General features: G+C 56.2%; 1 protein-coding gene across 1 annotated transcript in view; it reads left to right on the plus strand.

Annotated features, from left to right (window-relative positions):
- Positions 1 to 18,806, plus strand: part of PHACTR3 (phosphatase and actin regulator 3) — a gene marked incomplete at its 3' end in the record, with an annotated part of 218,030 nt that overhangs the window by 119,121 nt on the left and 80,103 nt on the right. The window contains exons 2-4 of the mRNA XM_007449475.1: positions 3,737 to 3,898; positions 7,978 to 8,052; positions 15,282 to 15,464. Of these exons, the coding sequence (XP_007449537.1) occupies positions 3,737 to 3,898; positions 7,978 to 8,052; positions 15,282 to 15,464 (420 nt within the window). The remainder of the gene's footprint in view (positions 1 to 3,736; positions 3,899 to 7,977; positions 8,053 to 15,281; positions 15,465 to 18,806) is intronic.

The following is an 18,806-nucleotide window of genomic DNA, read 5'->3' on the forward strand; positions in this document are numbered from 1 at the left end:
CTCCTGCTGAATTTTGAATCAGGTTCAAGCCCCTGCGTGCCTCCCCAGCTGCATCCATGGCCCTGATACCCTGCGTTCTTCCTCCAAGCCCTCGACCTCGCTCTTCCTCTGCCTGGGACCCTGTTCCCTGCCCCCGCTCCCATCTACACTGCTGGCTCCCTTTCACCCAGGCTGGAGCAGAAGCTCCAGTAACCCCGCTCAGAGCAGCCTTTCATAACGCTCTGTTGCCAGTCAGCCCCCGCGTCTCCCCCAGCTCCCTGAGCAGATGCTGGGTTCTGTCCATCCGTCCTCATGTCTGGAAGGATCTCCTTTACCACATGGGTTCCTACCTTATGTGTTCTGGGCACCAGGGATTCAGCTGCAAACCAACCATCAAAGGCAGACCCTGCTGTCAAATTAGGGAGGTGACTGAGCAAAAGGCAAACAAATAGCTGTGCGTCTGCGTGTGGGTCTGTGTGTGTGCGTGTCTGCGTGTGCGCACGCAGACATACACACACACACCAGGTGATGAATGTGATGGGGAAAGATAAGGAGAGGAAGGCAGCAGGGAACTAACTATGGGGCGAGCAGGCCTGGTTTCTTAATAGTCGCCCTCCCGTTGCCCATCTCCCGCTGGCCACTAGAAGCCCCACAGGGGCAGGGATTCTTTCTGTTCAGCTCTGCACATTCTCCTTCTGGCGCAATTCCGGCACATGGCTGGTGTCAATAAGTTTTTGTTGAATAGATGAATGAATGAGTGAATGGATGAGTGAATGAATTCTCAAGGGGAGAGTGGTGTGCAGTCTGTTCAGTGGTCAGCATGCCCTGCCTGTGCCCCAGGCTGTGTGGTGAGGACCCAAGTGTATCAGAAGTGAGGTGGGAACCACAGTACCTGCTCCAGCCACTGTGGGGAGGGAGCAGGGAGGCAATGTATTAAAATAGTGATGGTGGGGGCTTCCCTGGTGGCGCAGTGGTTGAGAGTCCGCCTGCCGATGCAGGGGACACTGGTTCGTGCCCCGGTCCAGGAGGATCCCACATGCCGCGGAGCGGCTGGGCCCGTGAGCCATGGCCGCCGAGCCTGCGCGTCCGGAGCCTGTGCTCCGCAACGGGAGAGGCCTCAGCAGTGAGAGGCCCACATACCACAAAAAATAAATAAATAAATAAATAAATAAAATAGTGATGGTGGAGGGAGGGGGGAAGGGGTGTTGAGGAAGGGGCCACAGTGTCCCTTCTGCCCACCTCCCATTGGTTCAAGCAAGCCACATGGTGAGCCCCCAGGTAAGGACTTGGGAAGTCCCCTGTACCCCCTATTCCCCCAGCAAGGCCGGGGTAAAGGTGAAAATGTAGGGAGGGAGGAGGACAGTGGTGTCAACACTTCAGCCCCAGGTAGTGAGTGACAGAGCCAGGGTGTGAGCCCAGATCCCTGCTTCTGGCACCTGCATCCTAACAGTTACGACATTCTGGTTTCCATAGCATGCCATAGATGCTAATGCGCAGTAATGCTGCTGATAAAATGGAACAGGAGGCTAGTGGGCAGGGGTGAGGTGGGAGGGGCTTGGGAGCAGATTTCGGAGACCTTTACAGCCTTGGCAATTTTGTCCTAAATGAGAAGGGAGGCCACAGGGAGTAAGCAGGAAAGCGATACGATGAGACTTACATTTATAGGGGTTCACGGGGACACCAGTTAGAAGGCTTGTGTGAGCATCTGGGGTAGAGATGCTGGTGGCCTGGACTAAAGTCACAGTGATACAGGTGGCAGATGGAGTGAGGTTTGGGGTCTGATTTGTAGTTTATTCTATGTGCTGCTCCTTTTTGCTTTGGCTGCCAGGAAGCTCAGAGCCACACGTGGTGTCTCTAACCCCTGATGCGGTGGCTCTGTCCAGACTCCCCTTCCTCTGGATTTCCTCGGACACTCATTTGTCTTGTTGGGTGTGTGTTTCTGATAATGGCTGCCCATCCTTTGTGGAGTGAGATGAGATATAAATGAAGCGATGACAATTCTTCCTCATCTATGTGCGTATCTCTGGGGATCTTCGTCTTTATCTTCAAACCAGCCTGGAAGCTTGGGGAGACCAGGCCATTTCTTTCTCCTTTGTGCCAAAAATGCCTCCAGGACAGTCAGCTTTGCTGGGGCCACATGGCACTGGCGGTTCCACTCCCATCTGGCATCCGTGGGCGGAGGAAGGAAAGGAGAGGATAACAACATGCAATAAACTGCCTCTTGAGGAGAGAAGGACCATCTGCATCCTGCACGCCTGGAGTGCGGCGCTGGGGGTCGTGACCGGTCCTTAGACTGCCCTGGCTCACTTACTACCCCACCCGAACTTCCTGGGCCCCTACTAGGCGCCGGGCACTGGGGTTATAGCTGAACACCAGGTGGAAAATGTCATTGGCTTAGGAGCCTGGCTAGTTTGCTAAGTCTGCAGGGAGAAGTCCTCCAACGAGACCCCTGGGCTGTCTGTCCACACGAAGTTTCTTTGTGGACCCCCTGCAGACCCAGCCTCTGGTGTACACTTAACACTCAATTAAATAACAGCTGTAGACAGGGACTTCCCTGGCGGTCCAGTGGTTAAGACTGTGTGCTTCCACTGCAGGGGTCGTGGGTTTGATCCCTGGTTGGGGAACTAAGATCCTGCATATGCTGTATGGAAAAAAAAGACAACTGGAGAGAGTGGTTGGCTGGGACGGTCTTGGTTTGTGCGTCCTGTTGTGTTGCATCCATGTGTGTCCTGCTTTGGGTGATAAAGTTATATCGTCACCCTAGAAGCAGCTTAGAGATACGAGAGGGGCCTCTGGAGTCAGGCTGCCCGAGGCCATCATCCCTTCGCTCTGACAGCTAACAGAATGGCTTGTGGCTCCGAGCCTCAGTGTACCCATTTGTGAAATGGATATAATAACAGTCTCCACCTCATAGATTTACTATGGGGGTAAAATATGATAGCACTCGGCCCAGAACAAGTAGTGACTAACTTTTGCTCCATAGTAATTATTGTATTACTTATACAATATAAATTATTATGAAAATTTCTACTGAGAGTCACCCGTGCTGGCACGGCATGTTAATTAGAGTGGGTAGACAGTTTCAAAACATAGATAATGTTACTTCACATGGATTGTAACATGCTATCAATAAACTGTGTATTATGTGGGTCTACCTGTGTTTCCAGACGTCCTGGCCACCGTATGGTCACACAGAATTTTCCTCTCAACCCTAGGTATCAGGGATGATGATTAACTTTATTTTCCAGATGTGGAAACTGAGGCTCAGAGGGGCTGAGTGGCTTGGGCTGCTGACGGGCACAGCCCTCTGGAAGTCAAACCTCAGGGGTTGTTCTGGAGGCTGCCGGCTGGGGCTGCCCGTCCCTGGGACGCCCGTCCCATGGGGCGTTGGGCTGGCTTTTTTGATGACCGGCCCATCCCAGGTCCTGGCCCCTCTGACTGCTGGTGGCCTCCCCTGGCCTGGTCCTCGCTCTCTCCAGCCCTGCTGTTCCTGCATCTTTGGGTCTCTCTAGGGCTTCTTGGTTCTGGATACGCTCTGCCCCTTCTCACAGGCAGCATGAGGTGAATTAACCCGACTGAACGTGGGCTGGTACATGATGGAACAAGCCCCGTCTCCATCGCCTGGCCCACCCTCTTGAGCCCCAGGCTTTGGAGGATCACTGGTGGCCCCAGGGAGGAGGGGAGTCACCTCGGGCCCCCCAGGCTGTCGTGTGGGCTTGGTCATCACTGACCCCCTCACTGGGTTTTCGCCTTCCAGATGAGATGGACCAAACCCCCGCAGTGCGCTCTGAATATCTGCTCTCAGGGATTCGAACTCCCCCCGTGAGGAGAAACAGCAAACTGGCCACCCTGGGCAGAATCTTCAAACCCTGGAAATGGAGGAAAAAGAAAAATGAAAAATTGAAGCAGACGACGTCCGGTGAGCACCAGGGAGAGGGGGCCTGGCGTCACCGTCACCGCGCTTTCTGTTGCTGGTGTTGGGAGGGGCAGGCTGTGCTCTGTGGCCTGTGACGGCCAGGAGTTGTTCAACCTCCTGCGGGTCCCCTCTCTCCACCGGCCCTTCCAGGTCCCTGGTGGGGGCGGGGGTGGGGGGGAGGCAGCTCCAGGTCCCACCCGAAGCCCACTCACGCCCAGACCCTAAGGGGCACACACGTCACCCTCGACCTAGTTAAAAATGCAGACTCAAGGTCAGTGCGAGGCCAGGCTGGAGCTGAGGCCTGGCTTGTAACCATCTCTCCTTCCTGACCACACCGGAGTGGGGAGCACCCAGCCCTCCTGCACCTGGACCCTCACTGTGACAACCCCGGGGCCTGGGTCCCACCGTCCCCAAGAGCCCCCTGGGGGATTCACTCAGAGGGTCGGGGCCTCAGTTTGGCCTCGATACCGATGCTCACCGGCTCCTAAGCTTCTCCTGAAGAGGCAGCTCCTACCTGGGCAGCCCTGTCCGGATGCCCTCCCACTAAAGGACCCCAGAGCTCCCCTCCCTCACCTTCAGCTCTGTGGGAAGCTGGGTTACGAGAGGCTGGACCGCTGCCCCCGCCCCCTCGAACTCCAAGCCAGGAGCTCTGGCCATGAGACTGGCCCAGGGGATGCACGTGGTGACGACAACAAAACTGGCCATAAGAGTCAAAGCGACACAGCACGTTTCTAACAACTACATGCTCAGAAGCCCACGTATCACAGCGCTTCTGCCCATGTCAGGAACGGGAAGCGGGATCAGATGGGCAGCCGCTCCCAGGGCCAGGCAGCAGCAGGTTGTGGGCTTGGGGTTGGAGCCCTGGCAGCCGGGCTCGGGTCTGGTTCCTGGGCGATAGGGTGCCGTCGGTGAAGCGGAGGTCGGTGCCCTGAGAAGCAGACCCCAGGGGAGACAGCATCTCAGCTCCCGCAGGCCTGTTAGCTGCTGCTGGAAACAGTCAGTGAGGGAGCTGCTCAGTGTGGAGTTAGTCTTGGGCCTCGGGGACCCGCCTGCTAAGTGCCCGTCTTGGGCTGCTGCCTCTGGCGGTCCCTGTGGTCCCAGCCTTGAAGGGGTGCAGACTCCCGGGCTCAGGGGCTGGCAGAGGCAAAGCCAGTGGGGGGGCCGGGGGGGGGGCTCCTAACAGCTGCGGGGGGCGGGGGCGGTGCTTCCACCCACACTTTCTATACAATTTACAAACTTATTGTTTTAACTACCCAAGAAGTTGATGGACAGATTCTCCTTGTCAAGGATGAAAGCAGAACAAACGTCGATATTCGATGAACATTGTGTGGCTCCTGTGTGCCAGGCACAAAGTAGACAGGGAGACCCAGACCCTGGCCGCTTAGAGCTTTCCGCCAACTGGGGGGTCAGGCGACAGACAAGCACGTGTGACAGTCACGACCTTGGTGGTGCTGAGGGGGAGGTGGGGGGTGGGCGTTGCCCTGGGCTGAGTGGCCTGAGAAGACCCAGGTGAGGAGGTGACAGTGAGCTGAGGCATAATCGGCCCCCTGGAGGAAAGCAGGGAAGAGCATCGCAGCTGGGGGAACAGCTGTGCAAACGCACCGAGTTGGGAAAGCCTCGCCCGGGCATCAGTGAAAGGCTTAGGGGGCCAGAGCAGGGTGACCTCTGTGACCTCGGGGAGCCCCTGATGCTCTCTGGGCCGTGGGGTTGGAGGGTGAGCTGGGTGCTCTCAGGACCCTGTGTCCCTGGCCCACTTGGCACTGGGCTGCGGGGAGCAACCTGTGAGTTTTTCAGGATGCTGTGCGGGCCCTGCCGGGGGACTGAGGGTCTCCAGGTTAAGACCTGTAGCATCCCTGCCTTGGGGCAGGCATCCCCGTTGGGCCCTTTATCAAGCATTTGGAATTCTGCAGATAGCACTGCATTTCATTTATTTGTGCTAAACCATTCTTTCCCCCCAAAGTGTGGGATGTTATTTATTTCAGCCTATCCAATCCCCGTTTTCACAGGCATCCTTGGTTAGGATGAGATGAAGTAAAAATAAAGATGATTTAGAGAGAGGAAAAAAAAAACAATGCAGACAGTGGTCTGGGGAGAGTGGGGACTGGGTGACGCCATGAAGGTGGCTCTCGGAAGCCTGAAGTCTGGGAAGTGGCATCTGAGCCCGTACCTGCTCTGGGAGGGGGGGGCGGGTAGCTTGGGCCATGGGGACAGGTATCCTGAGTTGCAGACAGCAGCCCCTGGCAATTGCCTCTTCAGGTCATTGGGAGGACTCACAAGTCAGTGCATCTGAGCAGGGTGCCACCAAGGCTGCCACCCAGCACTGGTCAGACAGCGCGGTCCCTCCCTTCTGGAGACCTTCACCCTCGTCCTGCTCGCCTCTTGTTTTTGGACTGGGTGGCAGCCTCTTTGCTTGCACCTCCCAACGCCAGAGTTCCGTTTCTCAGTTTTATCCACACTGCTGGCACCTGGCAATTGGATTGGAAATTGGACTCAGAAAGGAAATTATGTTCCCTTTGCCCCCAGATGTCTCTTCCCCGGTATGTTTGGGTTTTCTGTATCCATCCCTCAGCGTAAACACACTCAGGGAAGCAGCCGTGTTTCCCCAGAAGCCCTGCCCCCGTGCTCTCAGATTCTGGTCGATGCCACTCACCCAGATGTTTGCCATCTGTCCCAAAGCCCTGGCTCTCAGGCAGAGTCCATGCCTGTCTTGCTCCCCTGTGCCTGGCACACAGTAGGTGCTCAGTAAATATCTTTTAATAAACAACTTCATGGTCACTGCCTGTTCGTCATTGGCCACTAGACTTTAAGCTCTGCTACTCGAGTGGCTGTTTCATTCCCACGTGGGGCAGGGCATTCATACGTGTGGGTGACCCAGGGCCCTTTTGTGATCCAGGCTTATAGCCGGTACTTTGTCCCTATCTTTTAAAGAGAGGGTCTGAGGGGTGGCATGGGTTCGTGTTTGGAAATTGGATTCTACTGCAGGCAAGTCGTTTTCTGGACGGTTAGGGGGAAACAGGAGAGCAGAGTGAGACGGGCCCCTGCGAGGGGAGAGGCGGGGGCAGCGGCTGGAGGGTTTGCCCTGGGATGAGGGGGCCGGTAGGGCTGTTCCAAAGGAGGAATTGACGAGGTTCCTTCCGCAAGTTGGGCTCGGTGGAGGGGGATCGGGGCCCGGCCACCTCCTTCCTGTTCGATTGGCACATTCTTTTTTTTTTTTTTTTTTTTTTTAAAGCTATTCTTTCTTTCTTTCTTTTTATTTTAAAGGAAAATTATTTATTTATTGGCTGCATTGGGTCTTCATTGTCTGCACATGGGCTTTCTTCAGTTGCAGCGAGCGGGGGCTACTCTTCATGGCGGTACGCGGTCTTCTCGTCGCGGCAGCTTCTCTTGCTGTGGAGCACGGGCTCTAGGCATCGGGCTTCAGTAGTTGTGGCACGTGGGCTTCAGTGGTTGTGGCTCGCGGGCTCTAGAGCGCAGGCTCAGTAGTCGTGGCGCACGGGCTTAGCTGCTCCGCGGCATGTGGGATCTTCCCGGACCAGGGCTCGAACACGTGTCCCCTGCCTTGGCAGGCGGATTCTTAAGGGAAGTCCCTACTGGCACATTCTTTGAAAGCATGAATGTGGGGCTCATCGGAGGAGCCTCTGGTGGGACAGTTGGGCAGAAGACTGGTCTGTGAACAGACAGAAGGGCGGTCAGGATGTATTTAGCAGGTGAAAACAGAACCACAGAAAAGCACCCCAGGGTATTTGGGGGACAAGGTCCTGGGCTGGAAAATGAAGGCGTAGTCGGCGGAGGGTGGGAATGGGAGCCTAGAGACGGTGGTACACGGGGCATCGCTTCTCAGATGAGCCATGGAAGCCACTGCCTTAAACAGTGCTCACGGCACCTCTCTTCTGCCCTGCTCAGCACATGGCTTAGGGGGGAGCTCGGGTTCCTGAACCACACCCCCACCTGGGGACCCCTAACCCACGGTCACCTGCTGCCTCTCTGCTGTCTTCCTACACTGGAGGTGGCACTGGCCGGGCTCGGGCGGGGCCCTGCGGCGCTCTGCCCGTGACTCACCTGGATGTCTGTGTTGTGTGCAGCCTTCGAGAAGATGGCCAGCAGGCAAGGTCGGGAGGACCTCGTCAGGAAGGGGCTCCTGGAGCTGATGGAGCAGGGTAAGTGGGCCACCCCGGGCCGGGCAGGGCTGGGCCCAGGAATGCTGAGCTGGGGGTCTCACGGGGGTCCAGCAAGTCCATCAGGGTGGCGTGGAAGTCAGAGGAGTCGGGTGTCCAGCTGTGGCTCCTGGACCTGAATGAGGCCTCCGTGGGTCCAATGAGGACCCACGGCTCAGCCCCTGGGCCTCTGAGGACCCATCGGTGAGTCTAAGAGTTGGCTGCTCATGGGGCGTGGAGCTGAGTGCAGCCACCTGCCCTGGGGATGAGGGGTTGCTTCCCGCCCGAGCTGGGTGTGGGTGAAGCTAGTGGCTAGTCCTGATTTTTTTGTTTTTTCATATTCAGAGTTTAATCCTGGATTCGGGTGAGTTATTTGTTCCCCATGACCACCTAGTGTTACAGCTACCGTTTATCAAGGATCGATTATATGCTGGGTGCTCTGCTGGGCGTTCTACTCGCCTTCAACCTTTTGTCCTCACAGCATCCTTGTGACTGGGTGTGGTGTTAGCCCCCGGTCTCCAGGTGAGCAATGGGAGGGTCTGGGAGGTAGGTGCCCTGTGTCACGCAGCCAGAGGGCCCGGTTGCTGTTCAGAATCTGGTCCAGAAACCTTCATCACCGTGGTGTCTGTGAAGCCGCCCTTGTTTGCATCTCTGAGAAGCACCAGGTTTTATCACTCGCACAATTAATTTAAGGATTCTTGGGTTCCCCCATCTTCCTCCCTTGGTGATGGCGTGAGGCACAGGACTTGGGTCCTGACGCTAGACTTTCATGCTTTCTAGTTCTCTGAGACCCTAAAGCTTGGCAGGGGTGGTGGGGTCTCAGACAACCTCACTGCTGCCTGCAGGTCTCTCTGGAGCTGGACCAAGCGCTTGCCTCCTGACTGAAAGAACCTGGCCTCACAGAGCCAATTCTGTGAGGCTCACATGAATAAATGGTATTCCTGTCTCCATTTTAGCCTTAAAATATTATTGGTGTCTTTGTAATTTGGCCCAGGTATCAGGAAGTAGAAAGGGAGCCTATGGAGTCCGTGAATCTGGATTTATAACGTGCTCTGCGTCCGGTAGGGCCCTTGTAGTCATTCCTCTTTGATGATGATGCTGTTTTCAGGAGAAACATACGTGGGAAATTGCTTAGTGCTAATAATCAAACTTTGCCTGTAAAAAAAACTTGGTATCAAGTCCTGTGACGTTCAGATGTTAGACGCTCCAGTCTGACTCAGATTTGGGAGAATGTCATTGCTGAGATGGAGATCTGGACTGTTTGGATTTGGATGGAACCAAAAAGCTCCAAACTCTGGCATTTTGAATATGTTGCCAACAAAACTTACCTTAACTCTTGGGGCGGGAGGAGGGAAAATGAAAACAATATGAAGGTCTGTTTATCATCTGTTTTTAAAAATATTATCGCTGATGAAGGAAAACATGGATTTGATTCCCATCAAAGATAAAGTGATAGGTGAATCATTAAAGGGAAAAACTTCCAGGAGAAGTGCGGTTTTTCCTTTCCTAAACTCTGAATCTTTTTAAGACGATTTTGTCTGGGGGCCTCAGTACAGAGAGCCAGCCGCCGAGTTGATGGGGTGAGCCCGTGACTGACGTGCTCAGGGGCCAGCTCTCCTGGCTTCTGTGTTTGGCGGGGAAATCTCATGCCGGCCCACCTGCAGTACTGCTTTAGATTGGGGTCAGCGAGCCTTTTCTGTAGAGAGTCAGACAGTAGATATTTTAGGCTGTGAGGTCCATACTTACCCCTGCTGTTATCAGGCAAAAGCAGCCCCAGACACTACACAAAGTTGTGGGTTTGGCTGGGTGCTGGTAACACTTTATTTAGGGACATTGAAATTTGAATTTCATATAACTTCCATGTGCCATCAAGTATTATTTTTCCTTTTCAGCCATTTAAAGAGGTAAAATCCCTTCGTAGCTCGGGGATCTGTGGAACAGACGGTGGGCTAGATGTGGCCCCCAGGGCCTAGTTTGCCAACCCTGACTTTAGATCACTCTTTCTCTCTGGCTAAGTGATTGTGGACCAGGAACTGGAGGGGCCTGAAACACAGTCTCTTTGCTCAAGAATTGACAATACGCCCATTAACTGACGCCACACCATTTTACTGAGCACCTGCTATGGGCCAGGGTCTGTGTTAGCTGCCGAGGATACAGGTGAGCAAAATACCTTTCTCCCAGAACTCACAGTCCAGTGGGGAACAAACATTAGATAATCCCACAAATCAATACAAAATCACAGCTGAGCTGAGTATGGTGAAGGAAAGCACGTAGAACCTGAGGAACGTGAGTTGGGCCCCTGACCTGGTCCGGGGCTGGGGGAGGTGTTGGTGGAGTGGGTCTAATAGCAGGAGTCAACAGGCTGCTTCTCAGAACTTGCAGCAATTAGGGTCACCTGGCGAGCTCCTTAATCAGAGGCGCTGGGGGTGGGACCTAGGCGTCCGCAGTTTATAAGCCTCCCCAGCTGCTTCCAACGTTGGTGCCACCCAGGATGAGAAGCAGAGAGCGATGGGAGACGGGGGAGCGTCTTCCAGCCCAGTGGAGCAGCCCGCACCGGACCCCGTGGGGGGAGGGAGCAGGCACCCCGAGGAGGAGGAAAGAGAAGGTGGGTGCGGGTTAGGGGAGGTGAGAAAGGGGCGGGGGTCCTGACAGGGACTTGCGTCCTCCCTGCCTCTCCCTGCAGCATGGACGGAATGGAGAGAATTCGACTCCCCAGTAGGCGGCTGGGTGACAGGCACCCCTGTGGCCGTGGCACCCCGGGCAGCCACGGGGCAGGTGGGCTGAGTCTGCAGTGAGCCTGCGGGGCTGTCGCTGGGGAGTGCGTGTTAGAAGCAGGGCAGCAGGCATTGCCCCTGGGAAGGGACCGGGTCTGGGGGAGGGGGCAGGGGTGTGGGCTCACCACCCACTCATCTCCCTTAAACTCTTAACTGTATTACCTCTAATGGACACACAGGGGTAAGGGGAGATGTGAGAGTGTTTGCCAACGGGCTCCTGGGGTGCATACCTCTTGGAGCGATTGTTTCCGTCCTGCACTTGCTGAGAAAATGCCTTTTCTCACTGGGGTGAAGTCGAGCTCTAGGTCAGCCTCTGTCGGTCCCGAATTTGTCCTGGAGGTAGGACAGCAGGGTTCCTGCTGGGTTGATCCGTGGCCCCGGGAGTTGAACCGCCCCCTCCCCCTTCAGAGATGGCCCCCGGCTTGGATTCAGGAATCATCCTCATCGCCACCACCTGCGCCCAGCTCGGCTGGCCAGCTTTGTAGCCAGGAGCGCCCCCCTGTGGTTGGCTGCCCCCTACCCCACACTGAGCCTGGACTTCACACCCAGGGGGCACCTGGGGGGCTGAGTGAGCCTCCGACAGTGACCGAAGGGCCCAGAGAGGCCCCCCCACAGGCTGGGGCCACAGACCCTCCCAGAGCTGCCTGCAGTTCTTAGCAGCCTCAGGAACTCACACTTGAACGTCCTAGGCCAGGCCGAACCCAGGAAGGTCCTCTGCCCTGCACAGGTGTGCACACGCGTGCACATGGACACGCCCCTGGGTCAGCCCCCTGGAGTCTGCCCACAAAGCGATCAGGAGCGTAGCAGCGTGAGCTGGCTGTGGACGGGCCTGCAGGAGAGAGCCTGCACGTCCTGGAGGTGAGCCCGTGTCCAGGGCATGGGGTTGCCCTCCCCGCTCTCCGGGGGGGTTGTTATTTTGTGATACTGTGAACACATGCGTTTCATGAACCCCTCTGACCTATCCTTGGTTCCTGAAGGTCTGGGAATCTGCCGGATCGAGGAAGGACCCTATTAGTATGGTTAGAAGTTGTGTGAGATGCGACCAGGTCTGCATGAGGGACCGGGAGCTGACCTTTTCCTCCCACTCCAACTTCACAGCTTTGACCAGCGACACATCTGTGACAGGCGAGGGCAGGCTGGTGTCCCAGCCCCTGCACCGGGTCCCTGGCCCACATACGATGAGTGAGGACAGGAGCTGGCCCACTTCTCTGTCCAGACGCCGTGTGTGCCCTGAGCGATTTTACTCCATCCTCCTGAATGTGTCTGCTTGGCTTTGTCTTAATAGTTTGAGGACTTTCATTCTCTATCACTGGATGTAAGGAGGAGGTGGCTGTTACCACGGTGCTGTGTTCCGTGACCTGAAAGACACGAGGTCCCTGTCCTCAGGGCAGTTGGCAGTGGCGAGTCAAGTCTGTCTGGCTTCTGTGTGGCAGGAGCGCCAGGGGCTGTGTGTGTGTGTGTGTGTGTGTGTGTGTGTGTGTGTGTGTGTGCGCGCGCGCGCGCGTGTCCGTGTGCATGCAGGCACGTGCGTGCGTGCGTGTGCATGCAGGCGTGCGCGTGCGGGGTGCGTGTTTGCTTGGGGCATGTCCCCTCTCAGTGTGGCTGCTCTGCATATAACCCAGCCTCCGGCCCCGGCTCCCCTCTGCCGCCCTCGGAAGCGCCTGGCCGGGAGGGGGCGCCCACAGTATAGTGAGAGGAGCAGGGGACCAGCTGCCCACAGCTCCCCCGCCCTGCCTGCCAGCATTGCTTAGCAACGACCCTGCCGCCCAGGCTATTTTGAGAACTGTGACTTTTCACTAAACATGATTATGAGCCGGAGCTCTGAGCACAGCCCAGAAAAGTCCTGCAAGTCCGCTAAGCCGTAAAAGTAGGTGGAGGAATCCCGGGACTGTGCGTCCGGGTGCAGCCTTTGCTGAGCCCAGGTGGAGGGTGGGGACCTTTGGGCCTCGCGGTTTCAGTGTTCTGGCCATTTCACTGATGATGATGATGATGATAATGATGGAGATGCCGTTATTATTAACAACAGGGATTGTTGTGAGCAGCAAATGACCCGCCCCTTCTAAGATTCAGTGTCACCATCTGTAAAGGGTGGGTGGTAGCCACACCTACCGGGGCGGGGAGCTGTGACATTCAGGTGAGATGGCGCCAGCAGAGTGCCGTGCTGCGTCTCTAGCTGTGCACAGCCTCAGTCAGTGCTGGCTGTCACCTCTGTCACCAGCAGCCAAGTGAGCTGGTAGCAGAGACTGTCACAGCTGTGTTTCAAGTATGAGTAAACCAGTCGCGAGAGAGGGTCCAAGAAGGTGTAGTTTTGAGCTTGGTGGCATCTAACTGTGTCCACTGGGTGGCTTCTCTCGGCTTGTGTCTTGGTCTTTTCCTGGGTGGAGGTTGGTTGGCTGCTGGTCAGATCTGGCCCAAGGCCTGTTTTCGTAAAGCCCCTTGAGAGCTAAGAATGGTTTTAAACTTAAAGGACTTTTGTAAAAAATAAACAACAAAGATGAATATGGAGCGTGGATACTGTGGCATGTGGCCCAGAAAGTCTAAAATACAAGTACTGGCCATCTGCTTCTTTCTAGAGAAGGGTAGCCGGTCCCTGGTCTAGACCTACCCCCCAGTCCAGGTGACATGGCTGCACAGATGGCATCTTCCAAGACCCAAGTCTCCAGACTCTGGCCGTTCTGCCCTCCCCGCGAGGGGGCGTGCAGCAGACGGAAGATGGTGAACAGTGATTACAAGTGCACGTCCCCCACAGGGTCACGTCACAGGCCTGGCCCGAGTCCTGGGTGTGGGGAGCGCCCTGTTGATACCACGTGGGCCGAGGGGCCCAGGCCGAGTGGCCAGACCATCACCCTTGTCATCGTCGTCCTCCCCTTTGTGAGCAGCAGTGAGGGTAATTATAAGCACATGCATGGTGTTTGCTTCATGCCAGATGCGTTATGGACATTCACTCACTGAATTCTCACTCTGACTCTCTGAAGCCAGGAGTATTAGCCCCATTTTATAGAAGAGGAAATTGAGGCCTGGAGACATTTGCTGCCTGGGCACAAGAAACCCCATGTGCCGTGTGGTGGGGTGGGTAGAGAGGATGACCTTATACCTTTTGTCCCACCCGGGCACTTTGGGCAGTGGAAGGGACACTGCTACCTGACAGCAGGGGGGAACCAGGACTGACTTAAGCAACGGACCCCCAGCTCTGAAATAAATCTCTCCTCCTCCTCTCCCCGCTGCCTCCAAGCAAGGCTGGTGCCCCCACACTGCTGCCTCCCAGCCGTGTGGGCGTGTGCAGCCTACACTGACACGCTGCACTGCAGCGGCCTGGATGACCTGGCCGTGGGGCCTAGGGTTGAGCCAGGGACTTTGTGGGTGCTGCATGCACTGGGCTGTGAGCTGCGTCTCCGAAGGCTGAGTACGATCGGCTGGCTGAGCCTCTCTGCCTGGACCTGCCACTCTGTGGTTGTGTGATCTGGACCAGTTGTTATGCTCTTGAGCGCCCGGCCCCACAGCAATAAGATATGACCCAAGGTGATCAACCAGTCAAAGGCCAGACCCTCAAAGGCTCCAGCCACTGAGCCCCAGCAAGGGGAGTGCCGGTTCCTCCTTTCAGCCCTACTAGGAGCCTGGTGTCCTCCGTTCTGAGACGGGCACCTGCCTAGACCAAGGACTCTCTGATTCCCGCCTCAGCCCTTGGCTGTGCCTCTATTGGACTGGCAATGCCACGTGTGGGCAGCTGTGTGGCCGCCCACAGTTTGAGCCACCTGGGGGGTAATGACCGTCTTGTTAATCTCTGCCTTTACAGCGTTGGCACAATGCTGGACCCAACAAACGAGAAGCATTTCTGTGATGGGGGACTAATGGTAGGATGGTGGGTGCTGAGGTGAAAGGTAATTTGTAGCCTTGGTAGTAACAGCCCAGCACTTCCGGCATGGGCAGCAATTAAGGCTTGTCATCACCTGTCTGGGTGGCCTTGGCTGGCAGGATGGGGGCGCCTTGGCTCTGCTCCCCCGCCCCCCACCATCTTTCATCCCCAGCAGGCTGGCTGGGCCTGTCCTCAGGGTGAGGTCCGGGTACAGGAGAGACGCGCAGGAATGTGCAGGTACTTTTAAAGCCGCTGCTGCAACAAACCTGCTCACTTCCCATTGGCCAAAGCAAGCCACAAGGCAGAGGCCAAGGGTCGGGGGCACCACAAAGGCGAGGACATGGGTGGGGGGCATTGTCCAGTCTCCCACGGGTGTCGAAGGAAGAGCGCACAGGCTGGAAGTGGTGCGGCCAGAAGCCAGCGGGTGTTGTGACGCTCAGTGCTGCCTTAGGAAGGCTCTGGAAAGGGATCCTCAGGGTGTGCGAGAGCGTGCAGGGTACCACATCAGGCCTGGGATAGCATACTTCCCAGGAAGTCACTTCGCGCGTGAATGAAAGCAGGTAGGAAGGGAGTCAGGCTCAGCTGACAGCTGAATTTCCTTGCAGACGCTGAGAGCAAAGCGTGCAGCCCCGACGGAGATCCCCGAGTTGCACAGAGTGAACCTTCCACTCCCAAGCAGGAGCCGCTGACCTCGGCGGAAGCCCAGCTGGGGAGCCCTTTGGCCACTGGGACGGACCAGGCTTCCCTGGATGAGACGCTGTCCTCGGACACCCCTTCAGACGATGCAGGTATTGATTGGACACCAGGCTTGAGCTGCTCCCAGGAGGCCATCCGCCTGGGTGGCGACTGAGGTCCCCAGCCCGAGCTGGGCAGCAGCCGTGGTGGAAGACCGTCCTCGGAGGCTCAGCCGTGCCCCGGGCTCTGAGCCCTGCCACGCTCCACCACATGGTTGAGTTCAAATGTTCGCTGGAGCGTTTCTCCAGCATCTTCCCAAGTCTGGCAGAGCAGTGGATGAAGGTGCTTCCAGATGGTCACAGGTCCCTTACCATCCACCTTCCTCCCGGGGTGTCTTTGCTTGTTCCCTCCGAACTTCTGAGCGGGAAAATTCTCTCCAAAGAAGCCGATCTCTGGGAGCATCTTAGCTACCCCAAGGCAGTAGGGCAGGATGGAGAAAAGAATGGCCTGTATCGGGTTATCTGCAGGGTGGGAGGAGCTCAGGGCAGCGTCTGCCACGTTGAGTGATTCTTGGTGGGAGCCGTGGTGGTGGTTCTTGTGATTTAAGTTGAATAGACCAGGGCAGTTGTCAGGTATGGGGGAGGGGAGGAGAGAGGGGCTGAGGGAGGGATGGAGAGGGAGAAAAGCACGAACCCACCACAGAAACACTGCTGTGAAGCCTCTACCCACTGCTCGCTCTCACCTGTTAGCAGTGTTTTCATAGAAACCTTCCAGGCAACCTGGCCGTCAAGCAGGAGGCCTGCCCGCTCGTAGAACCGCAGCTGCAAACATTGCCAGGCCCGGCGTGGCGGCTGCGACGTGTCCTGCGTCCCCACGGTGTTGGGCTGAGAAATGCGGGCGTGTGCACGGGCCTCTCTGGCCGGGGCCTCTCTGGTAGGCTCTTTGGTTTCAGAGCCGGGGGTTGAGGGGGGCACCTGTGCTCTGCTGCTGCTTCCCCAGACGCCACTCACACCTGCACTTTCCCCTGCTGCCCCGGCCACGGCATCCCTCTGGCCTTCGCGGGCACCTGCCGAGAGGCGTGCCCTACTCTCCCTGGGGATGGCTGTCTCTCTTCAGTGTCACCCCAGCTTGGAGACACGATAGGAGTTTGGGGTCTGAAGGGCTGTGGCCCTTGGGACAGTCCTGGCCTCTCCTGCAGAGACCCTTTTGTCACCGCTGTGTCCCTGTGTCCCCCACCATCTGACTTCATTCGGGCCAGTGGTTGGCGGGATTCTGACGGCCAGCTGAAGCGTTGCCTTCCGCCTGGGGTCCTAGCAGCCCAGCACTGCCCTTGACCGTGGAGCCTCCCTTCTGCGGGCTGCTGCACCCCGCCTCCCACTGGCGTCCCTCCCTGGCAGACTTTCTGCTCCCGTCAGCGCCCCCTCTAACCTCAGGTGCTTTCTGTCCACGCTCTTGATTTCGGGATGGATTCTCGAGACCAGAGTTGGTTTGTTGAGATCACAAATCTGTATTAAGGACTTTTCTCTCGGGGAGACGTGCTGTTGGGTCTGGGGTTGTGATGATAATGTGTCTGGGTCTCTCCTCCCAGGTGGATGTGAGCAGGTGAGCAAACCTGGTGACCCCTGGCGCTGAGTCCATGCAGTGGGTGCGCTGGAGACTGGGGCAGCCCAGCTGGGGTAGAGGGATGAGTAGAAATTGTCCAGCCAGAGAGTGAGGGAGAGAGCGTCCTGGCGGGCAGAGGGACCCTTGCAAGGACTGAGAACAGGGTCAGCTGCTTTCTCTGTAAAGGGCCGGCTATAAATCTCATTGGCTTTGTGGCCAGGAAGGTCTCACCTCTGCCAGGTGAGGATGTGCAAAAGGAAAAGGAATGGCTGGGTGCCAGCAAGCTTTATTTGCAAACAACCCACGGGCTGGATTTTGGTTGCTGTGGCTGGCCTGGGACTAGGAAAGACCATGGGACTTTGGCAGAGCTGTAGGTAGATGTGGTCAGAGCCGGGATAGGATGGAGAGAGAGAGAGGGCTGGGCCAGACAGCCCTTCCCCGAGGGCAGTTGGTTGGAGCCACAGTGGGGTTTGCACTGTAGGAGAAGCCTTGGGCCTCTGGTCAGTGTGGAGGGTCTGTGGTGATGGGATGCAGCTCCATCCCTCACTGGGGCTCTTCTTTCGCTCTGGCCCCAGAGAGGTCCTGAGCCCCTGAGGTGGGAGAGATGGTGTTATCTGGGTGGCACATGTAAACAACTTGAAAACATTTTAGTAGTAATGTCCATTTTCATTAATTAGAGCAAGTGGTATGGGTTTCTCATTCAGGGTAGTGATAGTTTCTTAATAAATAAATTGAAATTAAAAGCATGGCTTCACTTAAAGTAAAATATAGCAGACAAAAATATGGAAAAGTACAGGGCAATGTCCAATCTCCAAAGCGGGGCCGATTCATTCCTTTGGGGTGTGGTTAGTGTATTAGCAGCTACTGAACTTTATCATAATGCTGATGACAGCAAGAGCCATCACGCTTGGCCGCTTGTGTGCAGGACGCTGTTCTAAGTGCTGTCATGTATATTGGCTCATGTAACCCCCAGGTGATTGATGGGCGTTCCATGAGCCACCTGGAAACACCCCCAGGTGATTGATGCAGTTGCCCCCTTTTACTCATGATGGCAAGGAGGTACCCAGGTTAAGTAACTCATCCAAGGGTATAGAATTAGGGAATTGAGAGCAACGTCTTCGACATCAGGTTGACCTGGGTTTGAGATGTGACCGAGCGCCTCACCAAGCTGTGTGACCATGGACAAGTCACTCAACCTCTCTGAACCTGAGTCATCAACTATAAATGGGGATAATGTTGCACTTCTCAGGGTTGCTAAAATTAAACCACTTAGCTCAGTCGTCACTCACCCTGAGCGCTCAGAAAGTGTTTGCTGCTGCTCCCAGGATTGTCCTGTCTTTATCATCATCATCACTTTTGTCATTGTCATGGAAAAGCAGCCCTTGGAGGGAGGGTGGTGCATTAAAGCCTGGTATCGGGGTTGCCTGCAAACGCCCCACAGAGGCCCTGCGTCTAAAAGCACGTGTGGGTGGGGATGTGGGTGCACCTGCACTTTGCTGTTGAGCGGGGGATTCCCCCTCCAACCCCCGCCGGAGTCTCTTGCAGCTCTGCAGGCCTGGAATCCTCCACCAAGAACACTGACCAGGGCTGCGGCTCCTGGTCTCTACCGAGAGGACTGGCCTTGAGCAAAGCCCCTTCAGTGAGGGAGCGGATTGTAATTCTAACTCAGACACCTTAAACTCATTTCTTCAGACATTGCCTAGGCTTAAAAGTCAGGAGCGTTCATGAAGAATCCACATGTGCAGCTAGCTGCTTTTCAACAATCAAAGTCCGCACCCACTGGGCCCATGTTCCCACGCAGCTGCGGTCTCTGGGAGCTGAGAAGAGGTTATCTCCTTTGCGGGGGGGGGGGG

Source organism: Lipotes vexillifer, unplaced genomic scaffold, assembly GCF_000442215.2.
Source record: "Lipotes vexillifer unplaced genomic scaffold, Lipotes_vexillifer_v1.1 scaffold524, whole genome shotgun sequence".
NCBI lineage: Eukaryota > Metazoa > Chordata > Mammalia > Artiodactyla > Lipotidae > Lipotes > Lipotes vexillifer.